At 42.2% G+C, this 22612-nt stretch overlaps 6 protein-coding genes across 7 annotated transcripts; 4 read left to right on the plus strand and 2 right to left on the minus strand.

The window, feature by feature from the left end:
- Positions 1 to 1654: 1654 nt before the first annotated feature.
- Positions 1655 to 6867, minus strand: LOC129604611 (NACHT, LRR and PYD domains-containing protein 3-like). Of its 2 annotated transcripts, none has more exons than XR_008695646.1 (3): positions 4300 to 6867; positions 3997 to 4144; positions 1655 to 3745 (listed from the first exon to the last, which is right to left on the minus strand). XR_008695646.1 is itself a non-coding variant. In XM_055511824.1 (3 exons), exons 1-3 carry the CDS (start codon positions 4571 to 4573, stop codon positions 3099 to 3101), a joined length of 999 nt encoding a protein of 332 aa, XP_055367799.1. In that variant the 5' UTR covers positions 4574 to 6867; the 3' UTR covers positions 1655 to 3098. The 2 variants fall into 2 exon arrangements, 1 of the variants encoding a protein (XP_055367799.1); XM_055511824.1 differs by having other exon boundaries at positions 3997 to 4074.
- Positions 6868 to 12123: 5256 nt separating this feature from the next.
- LOC114863136 (histone H3) lies at positions 12124 to 13640 on the minus strand. Its single transcript, XM_029163984.3, has one exon. It carries the CDS (start codon positions 13608 to 13610, stop codon positions 13200 to 13202), a length of 411 nt encoding a protein of 136 aa, XP_029019817.1. The 5' UTR covers positions 13611 to 13640; the 3' UTR covers positions 12124 to 13199.
- Positions 13641 to 13906: 266 nt separating this feature from the next.
- Positions 13907 to 15726, plus strand: LOC129604613 (histone H2A-like). Its single transcript, XM_055511829.1, has one exon. It carries the CDS (start codon positions 13965 to 13967, stop codon positions 14352 to 14354), a length of 390 nt encoding a protein of 129 aa, XP_055367804.1. The 5' UTR covers positions 13907 to 13964; the 3' UTR covers positions 14355 to 15726.
- A 1292-nt stretch (positions 15727 to 17018) lies between these two features.
- LOC114863107 (histone H1-like) lies at positions 17019 to 18177 on the plus strand. Its single transcript, XM_029163952.3, has one exon. The coding sequence runs from the start codon at positions 17356 to 17358 to the stop codon at positions 17953 to 17955; it is 600 nt and encodes a 199-aa protein (XP_029019785.1). The 5' UTR covers positions 17019 to 17355; the 3' UTR covers positions 17956 to 18177.
- Positions 18178 to 18975: 798 nt separating this feature from the next.
- Positions 18976 to 19983, plus strand: LOC114863130 (histone H4). Its single transcript, XM_041072112.2, has one exon. It carries the CDS (start codon positions 18990 to 18992, stop codon positions 19299 to 19301), a length of 312 nt encoding a protein of 103 aa, XP_040928046.1. The 5' UTR covers positions 18976 to 18989; the 3' UTR covers positions 19302 to 19983.
- Positions 19984 to 20278: 295 nt separating this feature from the next.
- Positions 20279 to 21240, plus strand: LOC114863111 (histone H2B 1/2). The gene has a single exon (XM_029163955.3). The coding sequence runs from the start codon at positions 20324 to 20326 to the stop codon at positions 20696 to 20698; it is 375 nt and encodes a 124-aa protein (XP_029019788.1). The 5' UTR covers positions 20279 to 20323; the 3' UTR covers positions 20699 to 21240.
- The last annotated feature ends 1372 nt before the right edge of the window (positions 21241 to 22612 follow it).

A 22612-nucleotide genomic window follows, 5' to 3' on the forward strand; every position in this document is an offset into this window, starting at 1 on the left:
TCAGTATTGCACCTAACCAGCACATGACGAGTGTGTTGGATAAGAAATAGCACAAAGGCACAATTTTCAGTCTCATCCGTCCAGTGAATCATGGGGCAGTGTGGTCTTTACGTAACAGCTCCATGAGACCACAGCTCTGACTGGGAGTCTTCCCACACTCATCAGCCAGCGAGTGTCTCTGTTTTTCTGTGAGAGATCCTTGTCCTGAACATTCCTGATGACGTCTGCGTTCAGTAAAGTAGGTAAATGTTTATACTATAGTTATGGTTATACTATTTGTTTACCATATTTTTATTTTATTATAGTGTTATAGATTTCCTTGTTGGTACTTCGAATCCCGGAAAAGTTCAGATGTCTATGTTAAACAATAAAATCTCCATAGAGCAGTTTGTAAAAGGGGCCGCTGCGAGCTCTGCCCATCCCTTTGTGCCACATGGATGAGTCTCCGAGCCAGGAGGAGTTATTGGAGATGGCAACAGAAACATTTTAACAAAGGTTATAAATAACTTTGCTTTCAAGTCCATGGCACATAGTCCTCCATATTTGGTTCTTTTAAACAACAGTTCTCTCTTACTGACTTTCCTTTCCCTCTGTGCGTTGTCGACGTACCTGTTAGTGATGTTCCTGTGGTTGTTGATCTCATGGATTAACGGACTGATGGCTAACACGTAGAGCGCAGCCCTGCGTCACTCCTCTCTGCCCCTTAAAGCTGTCTGTTAGGGCTTCATTAACTTTCACTCTGATGTGGGATTCTCTATTTAAGCATTGAATCATCTTTATGAAGACTTCAGAGAAGCCACATGCCACCATTGTGTCCCATAGATAGTCTCTAGATATATAATCAAAAGCTTTTCTTTGATCCAAGCCTAAGATGTAAAAGCTCTTCTATTCTTCTGGTTTATGGATTGTTTCTCTTAATATGCTCAAATTGTCCCACATCATCCTCCCTTTAATTGCACATGTTTGTTATTTCTCTCTAATTTTGTCTAAAACATTGTTCAGTCTAATCATCATGATTTTGGATAGTATTTTATAGTCTGTGTTCATGATGGTCAAGTGTCTTTAATTATCCACGTCACACTCCTCACCGTTTTTTAAATATCAGACACAGATCCCATCATAAAAACCCACACCCCCCTCTCCGCCGCCTTGTCTAATTTCACCTAGTATGGGAACTGCCACACAAGGGACAATAAAACTCTGGACCTTCTATATGCCAACGTCAAAAAGGCATATTCTTCCTCCCCTCTCCCCTTTTTAGGACGCTCTGACCATAACCTGGTTCATCTTTCTCCTGCTTACACTCCAGTGGTTAAACAACAGACACCACAGGTTAAAACTGTGAAGATATGGACTGAGGTCTTTGTAGTCCACATAGGGAGGACATTGACAGTGTCACACACTGCATAACAGACACCATAAATTTTTGTGTGGAAAACACTGTGCCAACTAAAATACAATACAGTGTGGTTCCAATAACAAGCCCTGGGTGACCCCTGAGCTGAAAGTTGGAGCAGTGTCTGGAGCAGAACAACATCGCTGTTCAACTCCCACCACTGTCACGTACAGGACCTCTCAGATGACAGTGCCATTGTTACGCCATGTTAGAACCCCTGTGGTGGAAATTTTCCATAAATAAGTAGATGAGAGAGAGTTGTCCTTTTGTGCGATTTATTGAAATAATAAAGAAAATAAAAATAATGGGGAAAGCAAATAAAAAGCATGGATGTTGATCGTGCACATCAACAAACCAAAAACCAGCTGGGGAGATCAGTGCACACACCACGAAGGTGTGATGCAAAGAGCCCACGATCCTCAAGTTGCTTCTGCCTTTTAGCCTCTCTGTCCGACTAGGGTGGAATGTCTTTCTAACCCAATCAAATTACATGCACCATCTCCTTCCTGTCGCAGTGTGTGTGAAGATATTTACATTCTCACACCTGCATCGCTGACGTCCAACTATCTGTGAGAAAGGAGCACCAAGTCTCAACAGACAGAGACACAACTCCCCGACCTTGGGTTTGGGAGCTAGAGTTGAGAGTCTATCAGGCAGAGACAACCATTGAACAGTCTAGGTGAAATGTCAAATGCATACAGTAAGACAAAACATAAGATATTAATTGCAGAACATAAGTCATAAATCATATAATAACTGCATAGAAGTAAGGAAGAGACATAGAAATAAAGAAGCGACAATTTTTCCCATAACAACCCCTCCACCACATCAGTGATCCTCCAGGGCTCAGACATTGTGACTGTGGACTCATTTAAATACATGAGTGTTCACCTCCACAATAAACAGGACTGGTCAAACAAAACGGACGCTCTCTATAAGAAGGGCCAGAGTCACCTCCACCTGCTGAGGAGACTGAGATCCTTTGGTGTGGGCAAACAGCTGCTATGGACTTTCTATGACACTGTGGTGGCCTCAGTAGTCCTGTATGGAGTTGTGTGCTGGGGGGGGCAGTTCAGGTAGACACAGGAAGAGACTGAACAAGCAGGTTCAGAAAGCTCTGTCCTAGACTGCACACTGGAGTCCATGGAGGAGGTGGTGGACAGAAGGATGTTGGTCAAACTAACATCTGTTATGGAGAACCCCTCCACCCCCTGCACCACTATAGAGGCTCTGAGCAGCTCCTTCAGCACTAGGCTGTTACTTCCACAGTGCAGGAAACAGTGACACACATGTCGTGTTTGAGTTCGCGTCTCTGATCTGAGACCAGCGCTGTTTGAGGGTAGGGATGGAGTCTACTTGCCCATTCATGAATATTCAGTTTTACACTCGGCCAACATTTAACATTTACATTTAACATTTAGATTTAACATTTAACATTTACATTTAACATTTAACATTTAACATTTAACATTTAACATTTAACATTTACATTTAACATTTAACATTTAACATTTACATTTAACATTTAACATTTACATTTAACATTTAACATTTAGATTTAACATTTAACATTTACATTTATATTTAACATTTACATTTATATTTAACATTTACATTTAGACTTTTGCACATTTAACTAAATGTGAGAAAACATGTTGTGTCATTTAGTTAAATGTGAGAAAACTAGTTATAGGTTCTACTTTTAAATTTGGCACCCCATAAGCGCGGAGAATAGCGGTGAGCCGAACCGTCCATCAAACACAAACAGAAGTTTAAACCTGCCCTTGTCATAGTTGCTGTTTCCTGATGACGGTAGATGTTTAAAGATGTAATTCAGAGCCTCCAGACTGATGGACACAGTTTCTGGGATACATTCATGAATGAGCTCTGACAAACTAAACTTCTGTCCCTTTAGCAGATTCAGCTGACGGAAGGTGAAGGGGAAAATCAGATGCACATCTCGATTGGACCTTTTTTGGGTCCAGTCTAACACAAACTTGTGCACAAGGACCGTTTTTCCAATACCAGCGATTCCATTGGTCAACACTGTTCTGATGGGTCTGTATTTACCAGGGGGATGTTTGAACAGGTCACTGGGCTTCACTGGCTCCTCTGCTGAACTTTGCTTCTGCTGTGTGATCTCAACCTGTCGAACCTCATGTTGTGTGTTGATGTGTGTTGATGTGTCCGGCCCAGCTGTGATGTACAGCTCTGTGTAGATGTCATCCAGACGTTGTTTGTCATCTGACCAGCCTTCTTTCATACAACGAAACTTGTCTTGGAGGTTTGATTGAAGCGTCTGCTGGTAATATGTGATGGGCTGTGGCTCTGGTACTGGAACCATCACATCTGGGTCCAACATCACACAAAGAAGACAAAGTGTGAGGTGTCAACAAATGTCTTGTTCACTGATTCAGGTCTTTGTGTTAGTAAACATAATAAAACAGCCTGAAACAGTAGAACTAGTGACGAGAAGAACTTTGACCCAAATAAAAGAAGATTAGACCAGAACCCGCAAACGTGAGAAAATGTTTGACCGAGGAACTCATTTACTGCTTCACACGCTTGGATTTGGTTATCAGAGGAACCAGCAGCTTCACCTTCAGTCTGAGGAAGAGGAGCCTGAGAGGAGGAAGGTGGTCTGGTCTCTGACGTCTCCCCAGCATCACTGACATCCACTGACAGAGAAACAGATGAGTGGTGGATCACTGAACTGCTCCTGATGCTGCTTCTACATCCAGCAACAAACTAGAAAAAGGACAAAGTCACTTTAGGTAAATCTGTGTTAAATACAAACATCTGATCTGACTGACTTCCCAGGTCAGTGTGATCCTACAGTACATTCATCAGTCAACATGTTTCTTTAAGGTCCAGTAACTGGATGAGTTACTTGTGTGACTCACCTCTTGGTTTTGAGCTGCTGTCAGACAAACTCTGCACCAGGTCGTTCCTTCTGATCTTCTTTAGAACATTTCTGGTCACCTCCACTGCTCCATGTTCTTTGTATGCCTGCACCATCACATCCACTGTGTCAAATCGTGATGCGTGTTCCAGGCGCCTTTTTTTAATGGCTTCGAATCCTTCCAGGCTTCCATGCTGCTGCAGGAACCAGTTGAATTTAGAGAAATACTCATCTTTCAAGTCTTCTAGAATGTTTAACAGCTTCTCCGATGTCATCCCGACTCCCTGATAAAGAAAATTATTGGCCACAGTGATGTTATGTTGATTATTCCTTAGATTATCAGTTTTACATCAACCATCTGGTCTCAGCTTTGAGTTCCTGCCCATCATGATCATGATGCCCTGAATGATCATAATCAGTCTGAATGTCGTCTCTCCACTTCCGCCCAACACAGAGACTCAGTAACAGTAAATGTTGTTATTACTAGAACAGCCCATGCTGGAGTTCTGGAGAGAAGTGCTGATGCTGCTGGTGTTATGGATCCTTCATTAACTGTCAATAAATGACAAGAGCAGTATCAGGGTTTGGATGGAAGGAAGCAGAGATTATTCTTATTAGGAAACCAGGGAAGAATCCATCATGACTTGTAAACTAGAGGCCAACAGCTCTAACGTCACATCTAAGTCAGATAAAGGACAGAACGATCCCTGACAGACTGACATGTTACCTGGAAACAAAGGGAAGTCTGTCCCGTTATCAGAGGAATCAGGAGACAGAGCCTCCATGGACCCGAGTGTATGTTTGATAGAAGGAATCAGTAATGGCAGTGAGAAAGTTGTATAAATGATGGTTTGGAAGGAGGGACTCGTGATTAAAGTAAAGACAATAGAGATTTCAGGAAGAACAAAGATTTGTTATTAACACATTTATTCAGGTCAGAGGTGGAAGTCTGTGTCTGTAAAGTATCTGGTAGATAATGTTCCCTCAGGTTGGTGGCATTAATCCACTACTGTTTCTATCTGGATAAATTAGGTTTTTATATAAACCGATTCTTGTTTGTTTGATGGAGCGCTGCAGAAAAGAGGAAGAAACATCAGACGTATTAAACAAAGGCACAAGAGGCAGTGAATGTGGTTGTGGAACGGTTACATTCATGGGCATTTAAAGGTTCAGTGAGAAAAACCAAAACTCTAATATTCACCAGGAAGAGGAAAGAAATCAGTGGAGTGGAGGTTTAAATGTACGAACAAACAATAGAGCATGTAAAACTACTGAAGTTCTTGTGATGTGGTGGAGTGTGGTTTCATTATTAAATATAGGAAAGAGCCAAGGAGCCGACTGGGAGTGAGAAGTCAAAGAGGAAATGTTGTCCACGGAGCAGCACCAGAGAACATTTTCTGCTAGAGTCAGTGAACGTAACTCCGCCATGGTTGTTTCTGCAAGTACTGTACGTGTTCAAACTCTAAACACTGAGTAAAAGTTGTGACAGAATCAGACGATGTGGCTCATTGTTGTCTTCCAGAGTCAGAGTGTTCACCTGGTAAATGTCTGGGTGTTTCTATGAAATAAGCAGGTTTCTGGAATGTTTGTCTGAGGCACAGACATGGTAAAACACAGTAATGGTTGGAAAACACCCCCCAGTAACATTTTGTTACTTTAGAAAGTCATCTCAAGACAATACGCAATTTACAAACAGTCCTTAGTTGACTTTTAAATTTAACTAATTAAATCTGATTTCAGCCCGTTTCCCTTTTTGGCTAGTTTAAGTAGTGCTGATGTTTTTAAACACCTTGTAAAGTTCAACCTGCCTGACTGTAACTTTGCTGACCCCGAGCCGTCATCGACGATTCCTAACCCAGAGGCCGTGGGACCTGGATCAGAGAGGGCACGCCTGCTCAACTCAACAAACCTGGTGCCTCCACTTCGAGGAATATTAATGTTTCTACATTAATATTAAAATATTAATTTGAATCCGCTACATATTATACCATGAAAACTTACATGCAGAAAGATCAGATCAGCAGCTCCTTCTTACCTGAGACCTGATCCAGGTTTACAGACCCTCTGTCCCATTGCATCTACTGAGGACCAGTGTCTGCTCCCTGAAGCTCACTTGCTTTTTACTGAAGGCTATTTATAATTATATATTAACAACTTCCATGTACCGGCCGTTTAGTGCAGGGTTAGCGTTAGCGTTGTGCTGCCCAGGTCACAGATATGAATTGCAGTTGCAAGCCAATGACTTCTGTGCCCGGATAAATAGAGGGGTTGTGTCAGAAAGAGCATCCGTTGTAAAAACTTAAAACCAGTAACAACCATGCAAATCATTCGCTGCTGACAGGAAATATCCCAAAGGAGTTACCTTTCAATAACGTCCATGTCATGCGACCTAAAGTATATTTATAGAATCTGTTTTTATTTGTCCCACAGATGTCACAACTCTATATTCTGTATTAGTACATGTAAAAAGAGGAATTAAGTCCCATTGGATCACGTGTTCAGTTCCTCTTGTAGCGAAACAAACTATCAGTTGGTGTGAAAGCTATGATCAAGATTCACTACAGCAATGTCACATTACCTTTAAATGGAGGAAATTCACTAAAGCTCGACGCTCGACAGCCAGAGTGAAAATAAAACAAGGGTGAAGGAATCTGTAACAGTAAATACTTCTCCTTTTCTTGTACTTTTTTTAAGGCATGTTATTTTCAGGCACATTTGTGGCGTAAGTGCCCTCTTCAGTTTAATGGACAGTTGATTACTATTCCAGTTAAAAAAAATGAGAAAACAATATTTCTTTATTATTACACAGGTAACATGTCAGTCTGAACGTTGAGAACAGTTTCCAGCTCCAGCTGTGTTGTAAACTGCTCTGGAATGAACATACAGACAACATCAGATTAGATCAGATTAGATAAACTTTATTAATCCTACGATGGGGCAGTCCTTTTGTCTTCAGCAGTAGGAGACATTAACTAAGACAAATAGACAAAGAGAGCATAGAAATAGAGAGCAGTATTACCTATTCTATTCTACTCAAGATTTTTTTTTTAATTACACAAGCACAAGAAATGAAAATGAAATGAGCTTTCTGAACCTGCTAGTTGAGTCTCTTCCTGTCTCTGCCTGTACTGCCCCCCACCCAGCAGACGACTCCATACAGGACTACTGAGGCCACCACAGTGTCATAGAAAGTCCTTAGCAGCTGTCTGCACACACCAAAGGATCTCAGTCTCCTCAGTAGGTGGAGGTGTCTCTGGCCCTTCTAATACAGAGCACCTGTTGTTTTTAGCCAGGCCAGTTTATTGTTTAGATGTTATGTCTGAGCCCTGGATGTTCACCGGTGTGTGTGGTGGAGGGGACCTGAAGTAAGAAACTAGCTTCTTTGTTTTGCCAGTGTTTAAGATTAGGTGGTTGTTCTCACACCAGCCCACAAAGTCAGTCGTGCTCAGCACTGTCATCTGAGAACTTCTGCAAGTGACAGTGGTAGGAGTTGCTGCAGATGGTGGTCCATGCCTGCCACCTCCAGCTTCCTCCTCAGCAGTGATGGCTGGATGGTGTTGAAAGCACTGGAGAAAGCAAAAAACATCTCTCACAGTGCTCTCAGTGAACTCCAGGTGAGACAGGGCCCGATGCTGCAGGTACAATCATAGCACCCCAAAAGTTCTCTACTGTAATTTGTCTCCATTTCTCCTGCGTTATCGCCTAATTTTCAGCCTGCAGGAGTGTGTGTCACGACTTTTTGGCCTGTAGATGGCGACCGGCTCCCACTCTGGACCTACAATGCTGTAGTATAACTGTGTTATATAGGCTCATGTAGAAATTCTGTCTTGGACAGCATAGTGGTTAACATGTACAAACATTTTCTCCTGGGTTGGAGACTCAGTGGGAGCAGACGATTATAGTATCTAGTACAACAGTATTTTTAAGTATTTACTAGTTAGGCCAGTTTAGAATTGAAATACGCAGCTACATACTTAGACAGACTGGACTTTCTTCAGTGGTGCGTGTTCCCAACTGCAGCATTCGATTTGTGGCAGGCAAGCCGATGCAGACATGGTGTTGAATGTAGCCGTCTGTGTTCGCTGTCGACAGTGTTTTTTTGCTGCAATTTAAAAAGTGTATCAGGATGTTCTCAATAGTCACTGGCTGGAGCAGCCAAGGTGGTAAATATTATTACGTAACTGTAGGGGAAGGCATCAGACACTCCTGCCATGCGGTGCTAAAACAATAAATCAGTTGATGATACTGTTTCTATGAATCCTGGATACTATAGTGGTTAAGGTGTGTACCTTCAAAGTTTTTTTCCCCAAGTTTGAGACTTAGTGAGAGCAGTCTTTTGATTTTAATTTCTGAAAAGACAACGTTGGTATCTCTCAGAGGCGTGCGGTGAGGTTCATGGCTGGTGAGGCACAAAGTCCTCTGGAGGCAGATTTTACAAACATAATACCTTTAAAGAGTGTATTTTCACTATTTAATTGTCAGAATGTTGTCAGTATTACTACTGGTCACATTTTACATTTTATTATCATTCCTATCTCACCTAAAAGAACATATTTGGTCTTAAAGTAACATATCTTTAATAGTAGTAAGAGAACCTCAAAGTATTTTTCACAATTCATACTCATTCTAAAGTATAAGGTGTAAATGTTCAATTTTGACCCTCAGTGAAGTTTTATATTGTTTTCAAAACTTTATATACTGCTTTAATCAGTTGTACAGGTATTCTCTTCATTAGGATAATGTCATTCAGTAAGTCTTTTTAGAAAAGAGAAACCCATTTGTGGGGATGCCCTGTGTTAAAGGGTGGTAGCAGCGCCCCCTTCTGGATGAGGCGCAGACCTGTCCAGCCTCCCCTCATGAGTTTTCTCTGTCAGTTTTAGCGCAATCAGAAAAGTAATAATGTCACAAACACATTGATAAACACATTACTAATAAATTCAGATTGTGAGGAAATATGTCAATTTTTAAAGTAAAGGGAAAGAGTTTCAGTTAGAGCTGGCGTTTCTATGTGTCATTAAGAGACAACTGGATGCGCTGAAGCTGGGGTGTGTCGTTACAGACAGCTCTGCTACATTGAGGGCCTATATTTTTCCTGTGGAAAATTCAGATGTTGCAAATGAATCTGAGCCATTTTCCTACCAAACCGTGAACACACAGATCTCTATATCTGTGTTTTCATGTTCAGTCATACTTTTATTTACATTGCGCTGAGTTCAGCCTGCGATTTTACAGTGGTAGCAGTTTAAAGTGACTAGCGTTTTCACTGCAGTATGGTTATGTCGCCGACTTATATTTTTAATCCTGCAGCCGGCTGAAAAAACTCAGGAAGCTAGTCTCATTTTAACCACCAGGTGGCGCAGCGTCTATTAGAAGCCTCCAATGCACAACAGTGCTCAAATTTAAATGAAGCGCAACGACTCGCTTTCAAATAAATATGATTGCATACACATTGGGTCATTCTACATGACTAGTCATTTTACTGTGTATTCACACATCTTTAAATAGTCTGGGGGTTAAGATGAGTGACTGTTCTGTTGGTTGAGATTCCTTTTCAGTGGTATTGCTATGCAACTCTTTCTTAATTCAATTCAATTCAGGGGGAGAAGCACAACTACTGGAGAGAAAGAGACAAGGTTAGTTAAACATGGGACAATGATGAGAGGTTATTGGACAGAGGAGGTAGAAGGAAACAGAGGAGCTCAGTGCATAAATTAAGTCCCCCAGCAGTCTATGTCTATTGCAGCTTAACTAAGAGATGGTTCCTGTGACTATAATACTATATATACTATACTATAAAATACAATAATAATATAATACAATAATTGCCAGTGACCTGAACCATCTCTAACTATAAGCTTTATCAAAAAGGAAGGTTTTAAGCCTAATCTTAAAGGTGGAGAGTGCGTCAGCTTCTCAAACCTGAAGAGGGAGCTGGTTCCAGAGGAGAGGAGCTTGGTAGCTAAAAGCTCTGCCCCCTGTTCTACATTTAAACACTCTAGGAACCACAAGTAGCCCAGCGCTCTGAGAACAAAGTGTTCTGCTGGGAGCATAAGGAACTATGAGGTCTTTAAGATAAGAAGGAGCTTTATCATTGAGTACTTTGTAGGTGAGTAGGAGAATTTTAAATTCTATCCTACATTTTACAGGCAGCCAGCCTAAGTCCTGTCAGAACTCTGGCTGCAGCATTCTGAATAAGCTGTAGGCTGTTTAAGGAGCTGTTAGGACATCCTATGAGTAAGGAGTTACAGTAGTCCAGCCTAGAGGTAACAAATGCATGAATCAGTTTCTCTGCATCGCTCTGAGAGAGGATGCTTCTTATTTTAGCTATATTTAATTATAGTAATATAGTAATAATAATATTAACATGAACAAACTGGAATCTGTTCAACAAATAGGACTTAAACCACTCCAATGCTGTTCCTCTAATCCAGATTCTATGTTCTAGTGTCTGTAATAGAATGTTATGATCAATTGTATCAAATGCAGCACTAAGATCTAACAGGACAAGGACAGAAACTAGACCATTGTCTGAAGCTAATAGAAGATCATTAGTGACTCTAACCAGAGCTGTTTCTGTGCTATGATGTTTTCTAAATCCTGGGTCTCTCCCAGGGTCCAGGGTTGTTTTTTTCAATAGAGGTTTGACTACACCCACCTTAAAAGCGTGTGGTACATAGCCTAAATGTAAAGATTGGTTGATTTGGTTTAATGTGGACGAGCTGATTAAAGGTAGAACTTCTTTGAGTAATCTGGTTGGGATTGGATCTAAAAGACAAGTAGAGGACTTGGAAGAGTTGATTATTGAGCTAACTCCATATGAGTTATGGGGAAGAAGCTGTCTAGGTAAGACAGAGGATTTGGTAAATTTAAAGTTGATGGATCTAGACAGTGCTTTCTGTCATTTGGAAGAGGTCGCTGCTGAATGTTTGTTCTAATGACGATAATTTTATTAGTAGTTCATAAAGTCATTGCTGCTTTGATTTAAGGGGAGAGACTCAATACAGCTATGACTCTTTGTCAGCCTGGCTACAGTGCTGAAAAGCAACCTGGGGTTGTTTTTGTTTTCCTCAATTAGGGAGGAATAATATGTTTTTCTAGCAGCACAAAGTGCTTTTTTTATATTTCATTATACTGTCCTTCCATGCAATGCAGTTTACATTTATTTTGTTGGAACGCCATTGTCCTTCTAGTTGTCTAGTCCTGTGCTTTAGGCTGCGGATCTCTGAGTTATACCACGGAGCTAACCTCCTCTGATTCACTGTCTATTTCTTCAGAGGAGCCACTGTGTCTAACATTGCACGTAGAGAAGCTGCAGCATCATCTACAAGACAGTCAACCTGTTCATAAGGATTAAGGTGACTGTTCTCTGTGTATCTACAAGACATTGAGGCAAAAGATGATTGAATCATCTGCTTGAATCTGGCAACAGCGTTGTCAGATAAACATCTGCTATAGTAACATTTCTTTCCAGCTGTTATAGGGTCAGTTGTGCTAAATTCAAAAGTTAATAAGAAATGGTCAGATAACAGAGGGTTTTGGGGAAGAACTATTAAATTATCAATTTCAACCCCATATGTCAGGACAAGATCTAGGGTGTGGTTAAAACGATGAGTGGGTTCATTTACCTGCTGTGTAAAACCAATAGAGTCTATTAAGGAGTTAAAAGCAGTGCTGAGACAGTTGCTGTCAACATCTACATGAATGTTAAAGTCTCCCACTACAATGACTTTATCTGTGCTAAGGACTAAGTCAGATAAGAATTCAGAGAATTCAGTTAAGAACTCTATAGAGCAGGCAGACGGTAAACAATACAAAACACTTCTGAGTTTTAGAGTCTGGGTGAGAAAGGCTCAGAGTGAGGCTCTCAAATGAGTTATAACTATGTTTAGGTTTAGGAGTAATTAATAAATCTGATTTATAAACTGCTGCTACTCCTCCACCTCTACCTGTACTTCTTGGAACATGATAGTTGATGTGACTCATAGAGTCGACTCATTTAAAGTAACATATTCATCCTGCTGCAGCCAGGTTTCAGTGAGACAGAACAGATCTATGTGATGGTCACGTATCAAGTCATTTATTAAAAAGGATTTAGATGAGAGAGATCTGATATTTAATAAACCACACTTTATTAACTTACTGTTACTTTGTTCTGTAAGAGGAACTGTTTCGATGTTTATTAAATTCTGGTAAGTCACTCCTCTTTGATTTGTGACTTGTATAGTTTAGGTGGTCGGGGAGCAGACACAGTCTCTATGCAATAACTAAGACTAAGAAGGGGTGGCGGCTGTAGAGAACATGCAGAGAGGCTTGTAATACTTTTATTTACATTGCGTTGAGTTCAGCCTGCGATTTTACAGTGGTATCAAGTCAGTGACTAGCGTTTTCACTGCAGTATGGTTATGTCGCCGAGTAATATTTTTAATCCTGCAGCCGGCTGAAAATACTCAGGAAGCTAGTCTCATTTTAACCATCAGGTGGCGCAGCGTCTATTAGAAGCCTCCAATGCACTACAGGGCTCAAATTTAAATGAAGCGCAACGACTCGCATACAAATAAATATGATCGCATACACATTGCGTCATTCTCCATGACTTCTCATTTTACAGTGTATTCCCATATCTTTTAATAGTCTGGTTAAGCTGAGTGACTGTTCTGTTGGTTGGAGTTCAATAAAAACATCTACATCAGGACATGACTCGCTTAAAAACAATTATCTATTGGTTTATGCGTAAAGCGAAAAAAACAAAAGACTATGATTTAACTGATAAGGTGGCTGTAGATTTTTAGGAGGCGGTTTCATAGGAATAAATAACGCGCTTGTTTGTAATGACACAGGATCGTCTTCAGTGGATGTAGCGGCTCTTAAAAGAGCCTTTGTGTTTGTTATGGAGCGGACAGCTCAAGCCCTCTCCCCGCGGATGCGCCGGGCCAGCTGGATGTCTTTGGGCATGATGGTGACCCTCTTGGCGTGGATGGCGCACAGGTTGGTGTCCTCGAACAGACCGACCAGATAAGCCTCGCTGGCCTCCTGCAGAGCCATGACGGCAGAGCTCTGGAAGCGCAGGTCGGTCTTGAAGTCCTGGGCGATCTCCCTGACCAGGCGCTGGAAGGGCAGTTTACGGATCAGCAACTCGGTGGACTTCTGGTAGCGACGAATCTCTCTGAGAGCCACGGTACCGGGCCTGTAGCGGTGAGGCTTCTTAACGCCGCCGGTGGCCGGGGCGCTCTTACGCGCAGCCTTGGTGGCCAGCTGCTTCCTAGGAGCTTTGCCTCCGGTGGATTTACGAGCGGTTTGTTTAGTTCTAGCCATTTTATTCCTAAGCTCCTCTTTAGAACTGCAGAATAATGAGGGATAAAGTGAAGAACTGGTGCTCTTAAAGTGTGAGATCGGACGCGAACGAGTGACGTTGCGGCTCGTGATTGGCAGACGGTCCCTCCGGAGATTCGGCTCCGCCTGAAGGAGCGCCTCCCGCCTGAACCTCCACCGCTGATTGGAGGAAAGTATTTAAAAAAGTCCGCCAACACTCAGAGCGGCCGCCCTCTGCGGAGCCTTTTCACCGGTTGGCGAGGCAGGACGCGTCCCGCTCTGTCGGACATATAAAGGAGGGTTCCGGCTGCTGGAGGCATTCATTCGTACACAAGTTTGAGACAAACATCGAATATAATGTCCGGAAGAGGAAAAACCGGAGGCAAAGCCAGAGCTAAGGCTAAAACCCGCTCCTCCAGAGCTGGACTCCAGTTCCCCGTGGGTCGTGTCCACAGGCTGCTGCGTAAAGGAAACTATGCGGAGCGCGTCGGTGCCGGAGCTCCCGTCTACTTGGCGGCTGTTCTAGAGTATCTGACCGCTGAGATCCTGGAGTTGGCTGGAAACGCTGCCCGCGACAACAAGAAGACCAGGATCATCCCCCGCCACCTGCAGCTGGCTGTCCGCAACGACGAGGAGCTCAACAAGCTGCTGGGCGGAGTCACCATCGCCCAGGGCGGCGTCCTGCCCAACATCCAGGCGGTGCTGCTGCCCAAGAAGACGGAGAAACCCGCCGGCAAAGCAAAGTAGACCTGGATCAGCTGTGATCCACAAAAACGGCTCTTTTAAGAGCCACGCACACAACCTAAAGAACAAAGCCTTCATTTACGTACGGCGTATTTAGAGATGACACATTACTTTGATATGAGTGAAACTTTGTAATGTTTTCTTTGATTGTCAAGTGCTTGGGGACGCATGAGTCAGTAAGAACATGAAGCTAAACTCACCACACGTCACCGACTCACTGCTCAAACTCACAATTGTTAACGTCAGTGATTTTGAACGCAGTACGTGAAAGCTTACAGTCAATACATGAGCATGTAGATCTACACCCAAAGACCTCAAAATAAATGATTGGCAGTAGTTCTCAAACTACTGTGATGATAATGTTGTTACTAACAGGTGAAGTGCTAAACTTTACACAGAATAATATGACATGGTTCCAGTTCATGTGTGCATGTGCCTTGCCAGAGTGAGGCAAACACAAAGCACCAGGAAGTAAAGGTATAACAGCATAATGACGTTTAAATATCGTGAACTAATTCAACATAAACATTTAACAAAACCAAGTGAATCAAGAGTTGTAAAAATATTGCAGGATAAGAAACCTTCTGAAAGGATAAGAGCTGGTTGATTAGCACAGGGAGGCTCCCTGTCAGGGCCGTGGTATCTTGGAGCTGCTACGTGAAAACAAAGCAGTGTCCCATGATCTACTGCGACGAGGATGAAACCCAGCAACATCTCCTAATTGACTGCTATCGAGCACAGGAGGTCCGGTTTAGGCTGAAAGGCCTGGGTCCAGACTTTGAAATAAGTTATAACTCTGTTCTGTGTGGGATACTGGAAGAGACATGGACTCCACAAAAAGCTGAACCATTCCAGGGGATCATCTCCATGGTTACAACTCGACTTTGGTAAACAAGATACATTATGGTTTTAAAACAGACAGTTATTGACAAATGACACTTCAAAATCTAAGAAGACATAGAACTGTGGACAAACGCAAATCTCTCCATGGCATTTACTGGACATGTGAATATGCTCTTTTTCTCTTGTTTTAGTCAAATTCTTATAAAGTCTGCAAAGTAATTTAGATATCGTGGCATCCTCACTGTTAAGCGCATAATAATTATATTCTAATGGTTGGTATTTTTATTATGAACATGATTGCTGGGATTAAAGGTGATTCTACTGCTATTTGAAATCAATGGTAATAATATATTGTCTTCTAATTGAATATGATAGCTATTATGATGTTGATGAGTATGTGATATTGTACTGATAATGAGCATTTTTATTTATTGAATTGTTTACTTTTGTTTGGAAATTTTTTGTATTAATTTTGTTATTTCAATAAAGTTGTATAAAGCAAACCCAAAAGGACAAGCAGACATAAAGTGTGCTACACACATAACCAGAAGACAAATACACACACATGGGGGAGCCCCAGCACTAAGCAGGCTGCTACACAAGTAGTGATACTGTAGCGGTCCAGGAGTAGACCCACCTACCCAGGATTATGGGTGTAACTGGGATCAGGGTTACCAGTGTTTGTGTGTTTTGTAGTTATGTGTGTCAGTGCCCTGTGGCCTGTGTGGAGGATATGTGTGAGTGATCTTATGGTGCTGAGGTGCATTTAAGTGTCAGTCGGTAGAGATGATTGAGAGTTGAGTCATGTTAACTGCATTCCTGTTGTGTTCAAACAAGGCCTTTGTCATTCAGATGGAGACACACTGCTGAAACTTATGGTGTGTGAGTGTGGGAATTGAATTTAGTTCTAACTATTAGTCATAGTATCATACCAATAATAAATAGAGTCAGTTAATTTGCATTGTCAGTGCAAGGATTTATTCATGTCCATTGTAGTATATTTTAGTTTGTTTTAATACTATTATACATTTTCTTTAGAGTTTAACTGTTAACCGTGCATCCATGTCTATTCCAGTGTCTTATTATCAAGCTGCAAGTCATTTCTAAATTCAGGACTTTCAGCACATTCCAGACTTCCTGGACCCTGTGACAGTCAATTAGCAGACGCTGCTGAGTCTCATCTTCATCACAATGAATCATGGGACACATCTAAAGTTTGTTATTGTGTTATAAATGTGTTGATCCGTGTTGATATTTGTTCACATGTGTTACAAATACACCTATAAACGTGACGCACTTCAGCAGCTGAGGCTGATTGGACCTTTAACCTGGGAATATAACCCCATTGACCAAGGCCTGCTCAACCTGGATCTGAGGCCAGACATTAACTCAACTATGGAGGACGTCAAACTCATACCACACATGTGTTAATAAATACATTTAATAAGGAGCACAAATAATAAAGACAAAACATTAACTAATAATCACTGCATGACAGGACAAAGCAGCTAACACGAAAGGCTAAAAGCTGAATAAACAAACAGAAATTACACAAACGACAACAAAAAGATAAATCTTACATAAGGACTGCACACACAGGTGACAACAACAATACATCACAAACAGGCACAGACAAACCTTCGTCAAACTCATCGTCCTCATGAGTATCGTGTGTTTGCTGCCACAACAAAAGCTTCCGTTTATTTCAACACGACCTTCGACTGATGCTGGTTCGACTTTCACTCTCTGAACCAACATGTGGAGCAGCAGGAAAACGGTTCTGGTGGTGGTTCGATCCAGTTTCAGTGAATTTAGGACAGAAATGATCAGAGTAGCGCTGCTCCGGACGCGAAGTAGCTGAGTTCTGAAGGCTCCATAGACGGAACGCAGCCACCGACCGAGCTCCACACGATCTGGACATGAAGACACACGTGTCCGCTGTCGGCTCCCTTCACTGTCCGCCTTCAGCGCTTCTCTCTCGGTGACTTTTAGCGGTTTAATCGGTACAGAGAAAACACAAGTGTCCCGATGTCACAGCGCCCAGATGAGCTCGGGCCGACTGAGTCTCCACGGTTCTCATGTTGTGTTTATGGGCCGCCTCCTGATCGGGATTCTTTACACTCTGACTCTAGTATCGTGAGGAGGAAGCTACTTTGACAAAATGGCAGAAGAAGCTCCAGCTCCAGCACCGGCCAAAGCCGCAAAAAAGAAGGCCACCAAGCCCAAGAAGAGCGGCCCCAGCGTGGGCGAGCTGATCGTTAAAGCCGTATCCGAGTCCAAGGAGCGGACCGGCGTGTCCATTGTCGCCCTGAAGAAGGCTCTGGCTGCCGGAGGCTACGACGTAGAGAAGAACAATTCTCGGGTCAAGATCGCTATCAAGAACCTGGTCAGTAAAGAAATCCTGATCCAGACCAAGGGAACCGGCGCGTCCGGCTCCTTCAAGATCAACAAGAAGACCGACACCAAGCCCAAGAAGACAGCGGCCAAGAAGCCTGCTCCCGCAGCCAAGAAACCCGCAGCCGCTAAGAAGCCCAAAGCAGCGGCGGCAAAGAAGCCGGCGGCCGCTAAGAAGTCCCCGAAGAAGGCGAAGAAGCCCGCAGCGGCCAAGAAGGCGGCCAAGAGCCCGAAGAAGACGGCAAAGAGCCCCAAGAAGGCAGCAAAAAGCCCCAAGAAGGTGGTGAAGAAGGCCGCTGCTGCCAAGAAGGCTCCGGCCAAGAAGGCAGCGAAGCCCAAAGCCAAGAAGACCGCGGCCAAGAAGTGAGCGGCTCGGTCCACAACGGTTCTGACACAAAGGCTCTTTTCAGAGCCAACACTTCAACTGGAGAGCAAATCCTGTTCAACAGCGGGAAGACGCAGTAAAGCAAACTGTGTTGTGACTTTTCCTGCATTAAGTTTCACAACATACAAGCACATCCATCATCACATTATCCAAGAATGGAAAATCACAATAATAACAATAAAAACAAAGGAAGCAGCAACACCGTCATAATTACTGGCCTACTACACACTTTAACTATAGAGAGGGGATTTATTTCTGTCTTCTCCCTATCTCTCTCTGTATTTGCACTGTGTAATGATGTTTTAGTACCGTGTTATTTATTTTCTAAAGTAGTGATGAGTTCCAGATGTTCTGGTGACCATTTCTTTTCCAGTGTCTCATACATTATGAACGTGATGATGACGATCCACAGTAAATTTCTTATATCCCCGTTTCCTACAAAGTACATCTGAGTCATTTTAGAGCATTTGGCATCGCGTTAAACACTTGATGATTTCAAAAATGTCAAACATTGAAATTCATTTTTCGTCCTGTTGCATTCAAAGAGATACAAATTAATATAAAACTAAATAACCATTTTATCTTTTAGTAGTGTTCATGCTCTGGAAAAAACACACTTTAAGACAACTTCAGTGGTTAATGTAACATTTAACAATCAAAAATTAATGAGTTAGTTATGATGAGTTATTGGCATGTACATTTTTCTATACTATGAGCCCACATGAAGCTTAAAGTGGCTTTTTAGAAAGGACACAATTAATGACAGGAGGTGTTTATCACAGTATTATTGTGTATTTTATTGTGAGTTTTATTTTATTGAGTGTTTTGATAAAATAATCAAAAGATTATTTCAAAATGAAAGACCATCGGGTGACGCACATTGACGTTGACTTTAACAGACTGTATCGAATGAAACGCCTCCCGCCCCTGTCTCCACTCACGTCCTCACATCGTGAATATAAACCAGACTCTCCGCCATCGTCCTCATTCTAACAGCTCGTAGTCAGTGATTAACCATGAGTGGGCGGGGCAAAGGTGGAAAAGGACTCGGTAAGGGAGGCGCCAAGCGTCACCGTAAAGTTCTCCGTGATAACATCCAGGGCATCACCAAGCCCGCGATCCGCCGTCTGGCTCGCCGAGGTGGAGTCAAGCGTATCTCGGGTCTGATCTACGAGGAGACTCGCGGCGTGCTCAAGGTTTTCCTGGAGAACGTGATCCGTGACGCCGTGACCTACACCGAACACGCCAAGAGGAAGACGGTGACCGCCATGGACGTGGTCTACGCCCTGAAGAGGCAGGGACGCACTCTGTACGGCTTCGGAAGCTAAACCCTAAACAACCACCAAAAACCAAAGGCTCTTTTAAGAGCCACACACTCCGCTATGAGCTACTTCCTGGTTTGAACTACAGTATAAGAAACGGTGTACATCATTTTGAGACAAGGTTACTCTTGAAGTGCAGCGGTGCTCATTGTGTGTGTATATATAGCAATTTAATTTATAGCTTTGTGTCATAACTGGCGTGAGTTTTATTGACTGGTCTCAAATTTAAAGTGTTTTCTGTACACAATCTCTGCCTGACTTAAGTTACAGAAGCCTCAGTTTATTACTGACCCAAAAGGGAAAAATGTTGGTATGAGAACAGAAATGCTGAAAGAAGGGACCAGAAACAAAGTAACAATACAAAAACTGGATAAAGCCACAGGTTCCTACAACAAGCATTGGCCACTAGTTGTACAACATGATATATCAGCATACATACATTTGTCATTTGGACGGAGACCCTTCTCTATGTGAGGAGCTGCGATGCCACATTTACAAAGGAGGCAGCACAAACCAAGTAGGTAGATAACTGGGTGAATCTGTACAGTAGCTTTGTGTCTTAGAATCAGCAATACATCATACTAATCCTCCTCCTCCTCTTTCTAAGTTATTTCAGAGGTAAAAGACCAAAGGAAGAGGTGCCAGGTGCTATTGTTTTCTATGTAGGTCCTACAGAGCTGCAGGTTTTCTAAAAATAAAAATCCTTCTAGCAGCTGTACAATATGGTTCATTCAATTCTTTGCAGTAGGTGGATAAATTAAACGGAATCATACTAATATTTATTTTACTCTAACAGTTGTGGTCAAACGTATAATCACTATACAAGGTAAAGACAATGATGCTAAATTCTTCTATGAAAGGAAGTCAGCTGCCCAGTCTCTTGTTTCCTCGGAAATTGAACTCGCCCACGGATGAGCTCAGCCAATCACGGCATGGGGAGCACACAGCCTAGTTTGCATACAGTCTGTATAAAAAGAGCCGCTCTAGTTCCTAACAGCACATTCTTTTGTTACCTAACTGCGTCAACGATGCCTGAACCCGCCAAGGCTGCGCCCAAGAAGGGCTCCAAGAAAGCCGTGACCAAGACCGCCGCTAAAGGCGGCAAGAAGAAGAGGAAGACCCGCAAGGAGAGCTACGCCATCTACGTGTACAAGGTGCTGAAGCAGGTCCACCCCGACACCGGCATCTCCTCCAAGGCCATGAGCATCATGAACTCGTTCGTCAGCGACATCTTCGAGCGCATCGCCGGCGAAGCCTCCCGCCTGGCGCACTACAACAAGCGCTCCACCATCACCTCCAGGGAGATCCAGACCGCCGTCAGGCTGCTGCTGCCCGGGGAGCTGGCCAAGCACGCCGTGTCCGAGGGCACCAAGGCGGTGACCAAGTACACCAGCTCCAAGTAGACGCTGCTACGAGCACCAGAAAACACAAAGGCTCTTTTAAGAGCCACACACTGAACTGAAGAACATTAGACCTGTTGCTGAGGTTGTTTACGTGATTGTCATGGTTACATGTTACTAGTGATGGTGAGATGAAGCCACATGAGGCATTAAACCACTTGAGCCAAATAGTTCGAGAACTAGTTTATCTCTAGAAAGCTTCATGTGCACACAAGGCCACCTAGTGTATAATCACAGGCAGCTGTATCTGAACCACAATGCGTGATTCATTGAATTGAACAGTGCCTGTAATGTTTGTTAGAAATGGCTATGAATCACAAAGTGTATGACCGAAAGTCCATAATTATTATATTTAATGTATTGTATATTTAAAGTATTCATATAACTATTACTGACTAAACCTGGACTCTTACTCACAGAGCAGAAGTTGAATATGTTGGTAAAGGTGAATCATGTAAATCAAAGAAAGCAGAAAAATTCTGACAAACAATATCAACTCGTGTCAATAAACCAGAAACCGTTAATAAACTGTCATCATTAAAGTACACGATTGTAGCTTCCAAACATTTTTAAAGTTCACATGATATAACCGATGTCTTGGTGAATGTTGGTGTGTCTGCTCTGCCTTTGTTATAGTTCTTTGTCTCCTTAATTCTTGGAGTGTTTGTTTTATAACTGTCATATCAATTACAGTTTGATTTATAAACATTTTGCACCTTGTTTTCCAGAGTCGAACAGTGACCATAGAGATGATGTCTATGTGAAGCAATAAAATCTCCATAGAGCAGTTTGTAAAAGGGGCCGCTGTGAGCTCTGCCCATCCCTTTGTGCCACATGGATGAGTCTCCGAGCCAGGAGGAGTTATTGGAGATGGCAACAGAAACATTTTAACAAAGGTTATAAATGACTTTACTTCCAAGTCCATGGCACCTAGTCCTCCATATTTGGTGCTTTTAAACAACAGTTCTCTCGTAATGACTTCTCTTGTTGTTTCTCAGGTCAGATTCACACATTGCTTATTGATTTCTTTTCATTATTGCTTTATGTGGGGGGACGAGGTTAGCTAAGAACAGGAGTTTGGAGAGGATGAATGCTTTAATTATATTAATTTTTGAATTGGTGTATTCTTCTCACTCAGCTTGTTTTCCCAGTTTCTTTCACTGCATCTGTTGTTACAGATGGTGAAGCCCAATATGTTTATTTCTTCTTAAATCTGGACGTTAATGTTTGTTTTATTGTACTCTGGTCCGATCCAAACTCCTTGGGTTTTATTATGATTTAGTTTAACACCAAGCTTCTAAGACAAGATGCATTCGGTTTTACAGCCTTGGGTCTGGTGGGGAGTCAGATAGGATGGAGCCAGATGTAAAAGACAAACATATATCATAAATTATTAGTCAGTCAAATGGAACATCAGATGTTTAGACTTGATGTATGACAGGGCGCAAGATATTAGTTGTTTGTGTAAGAATGTTCAGTATTGCGCCTAACCAGCACATAATGACTGTGTTTGATAAGAAAAAGCACAAAGGAACAATGTTTTCTTTTACAACACCACGCACCTGGCACATGAACTGTTTACCCCCCTCCCTTCAGGCAGGAGGCCGAGAAGCATTAAGGCAAAAGCAAAAAGACTGAAGGTCAGTTTTTATCCCGATGCAGTTCGTATTGTAAACATTATCACGCACATGCTGCTGTCTTTAAAACATTTTATTAATGTTTTTGTTGTTGTTTGTTTTTACTGAAAATTGGCTGAAATGCTGCAACTAGGATTATTAATGTCCTCTAGAATAATGTATGATATCTAGAGAAATTATACATATTTGAATTAGGTCGCTTTTTATTTATTGCTTTTACTCTATTTTTAAACTAATGGTTCTAAACGCTTAGGTAACTTTCTTAAAATATTATGCTTTT

Source organism: Betta splendens, chromosome 9 (assembly GCF_900634795.4).
Source record: "Betta splendens chromosome 9, fBetSpl5.4, whole genome shotgun sequence".
Classification (NCBI taxonomy): Eukaryota; Metazoa; Chordata; class Actinopteri; order Anabantiformes; family Osphronemidae; genus Betta; species Betta splendens.

Coding starts and splice junctions, on each gene's coding strand:
- LOC129604611 (XM_055511824.1), bottom strand. CDS start 4,573: ATGACATCGGAGAAGCTGTTAAACATTCTAGAAGACTTGAAAGATGAG. Junction 4,075..4,299: donor CAGCAGCTCAAAACCAAGAG/GTGAGTCACACA, acceptor TTTCTCTGTCAG/TGGATGTCAGTGATGCTGGG. Junction 3,746..3,996: donor TCCTCTTCCTCAGACTGAAG/GTGAAGCTGCTG, acceptor TGTTGGACCCAG/ATGTGATGGTTCCAGTACCA.
- LOC114863136 (XM_029163984.3), bottom strand. CDS start 13,610: ATGGCTAGAACTAAACAAACCGCTCGTAAATCCACCGGAGGCAAAGCT.
- LOC129604613 (XM_055511829.1), top strand. CDS start 13,965: ATGTCCGGAAGAGGAAAAACCGGAGGCAAAGCCAGAGCTAAGGCTAAA.
- LOC114863107 (XM_029163952.3), top strand. CDS start 17,356: ATGGCAGAAGAAGCTCCAGCTCCAGCACCGGCCAAAGCCGCAAAAAAG.
- LOC114863130 (XM_041072112.2), top strand. CDS start 18,990: ATGAGTGGGCGGGGCAAAGGTGGAAAAGGACTCGGTAAGGGAGGCGCC.
- LOC114863111 (XM_029163955.3), top strand. CDS start 20,324: ATGCCTGAACCCGCCAAGGCTGCGCCCAAGAAGGGCTCCAAGAAAGCC.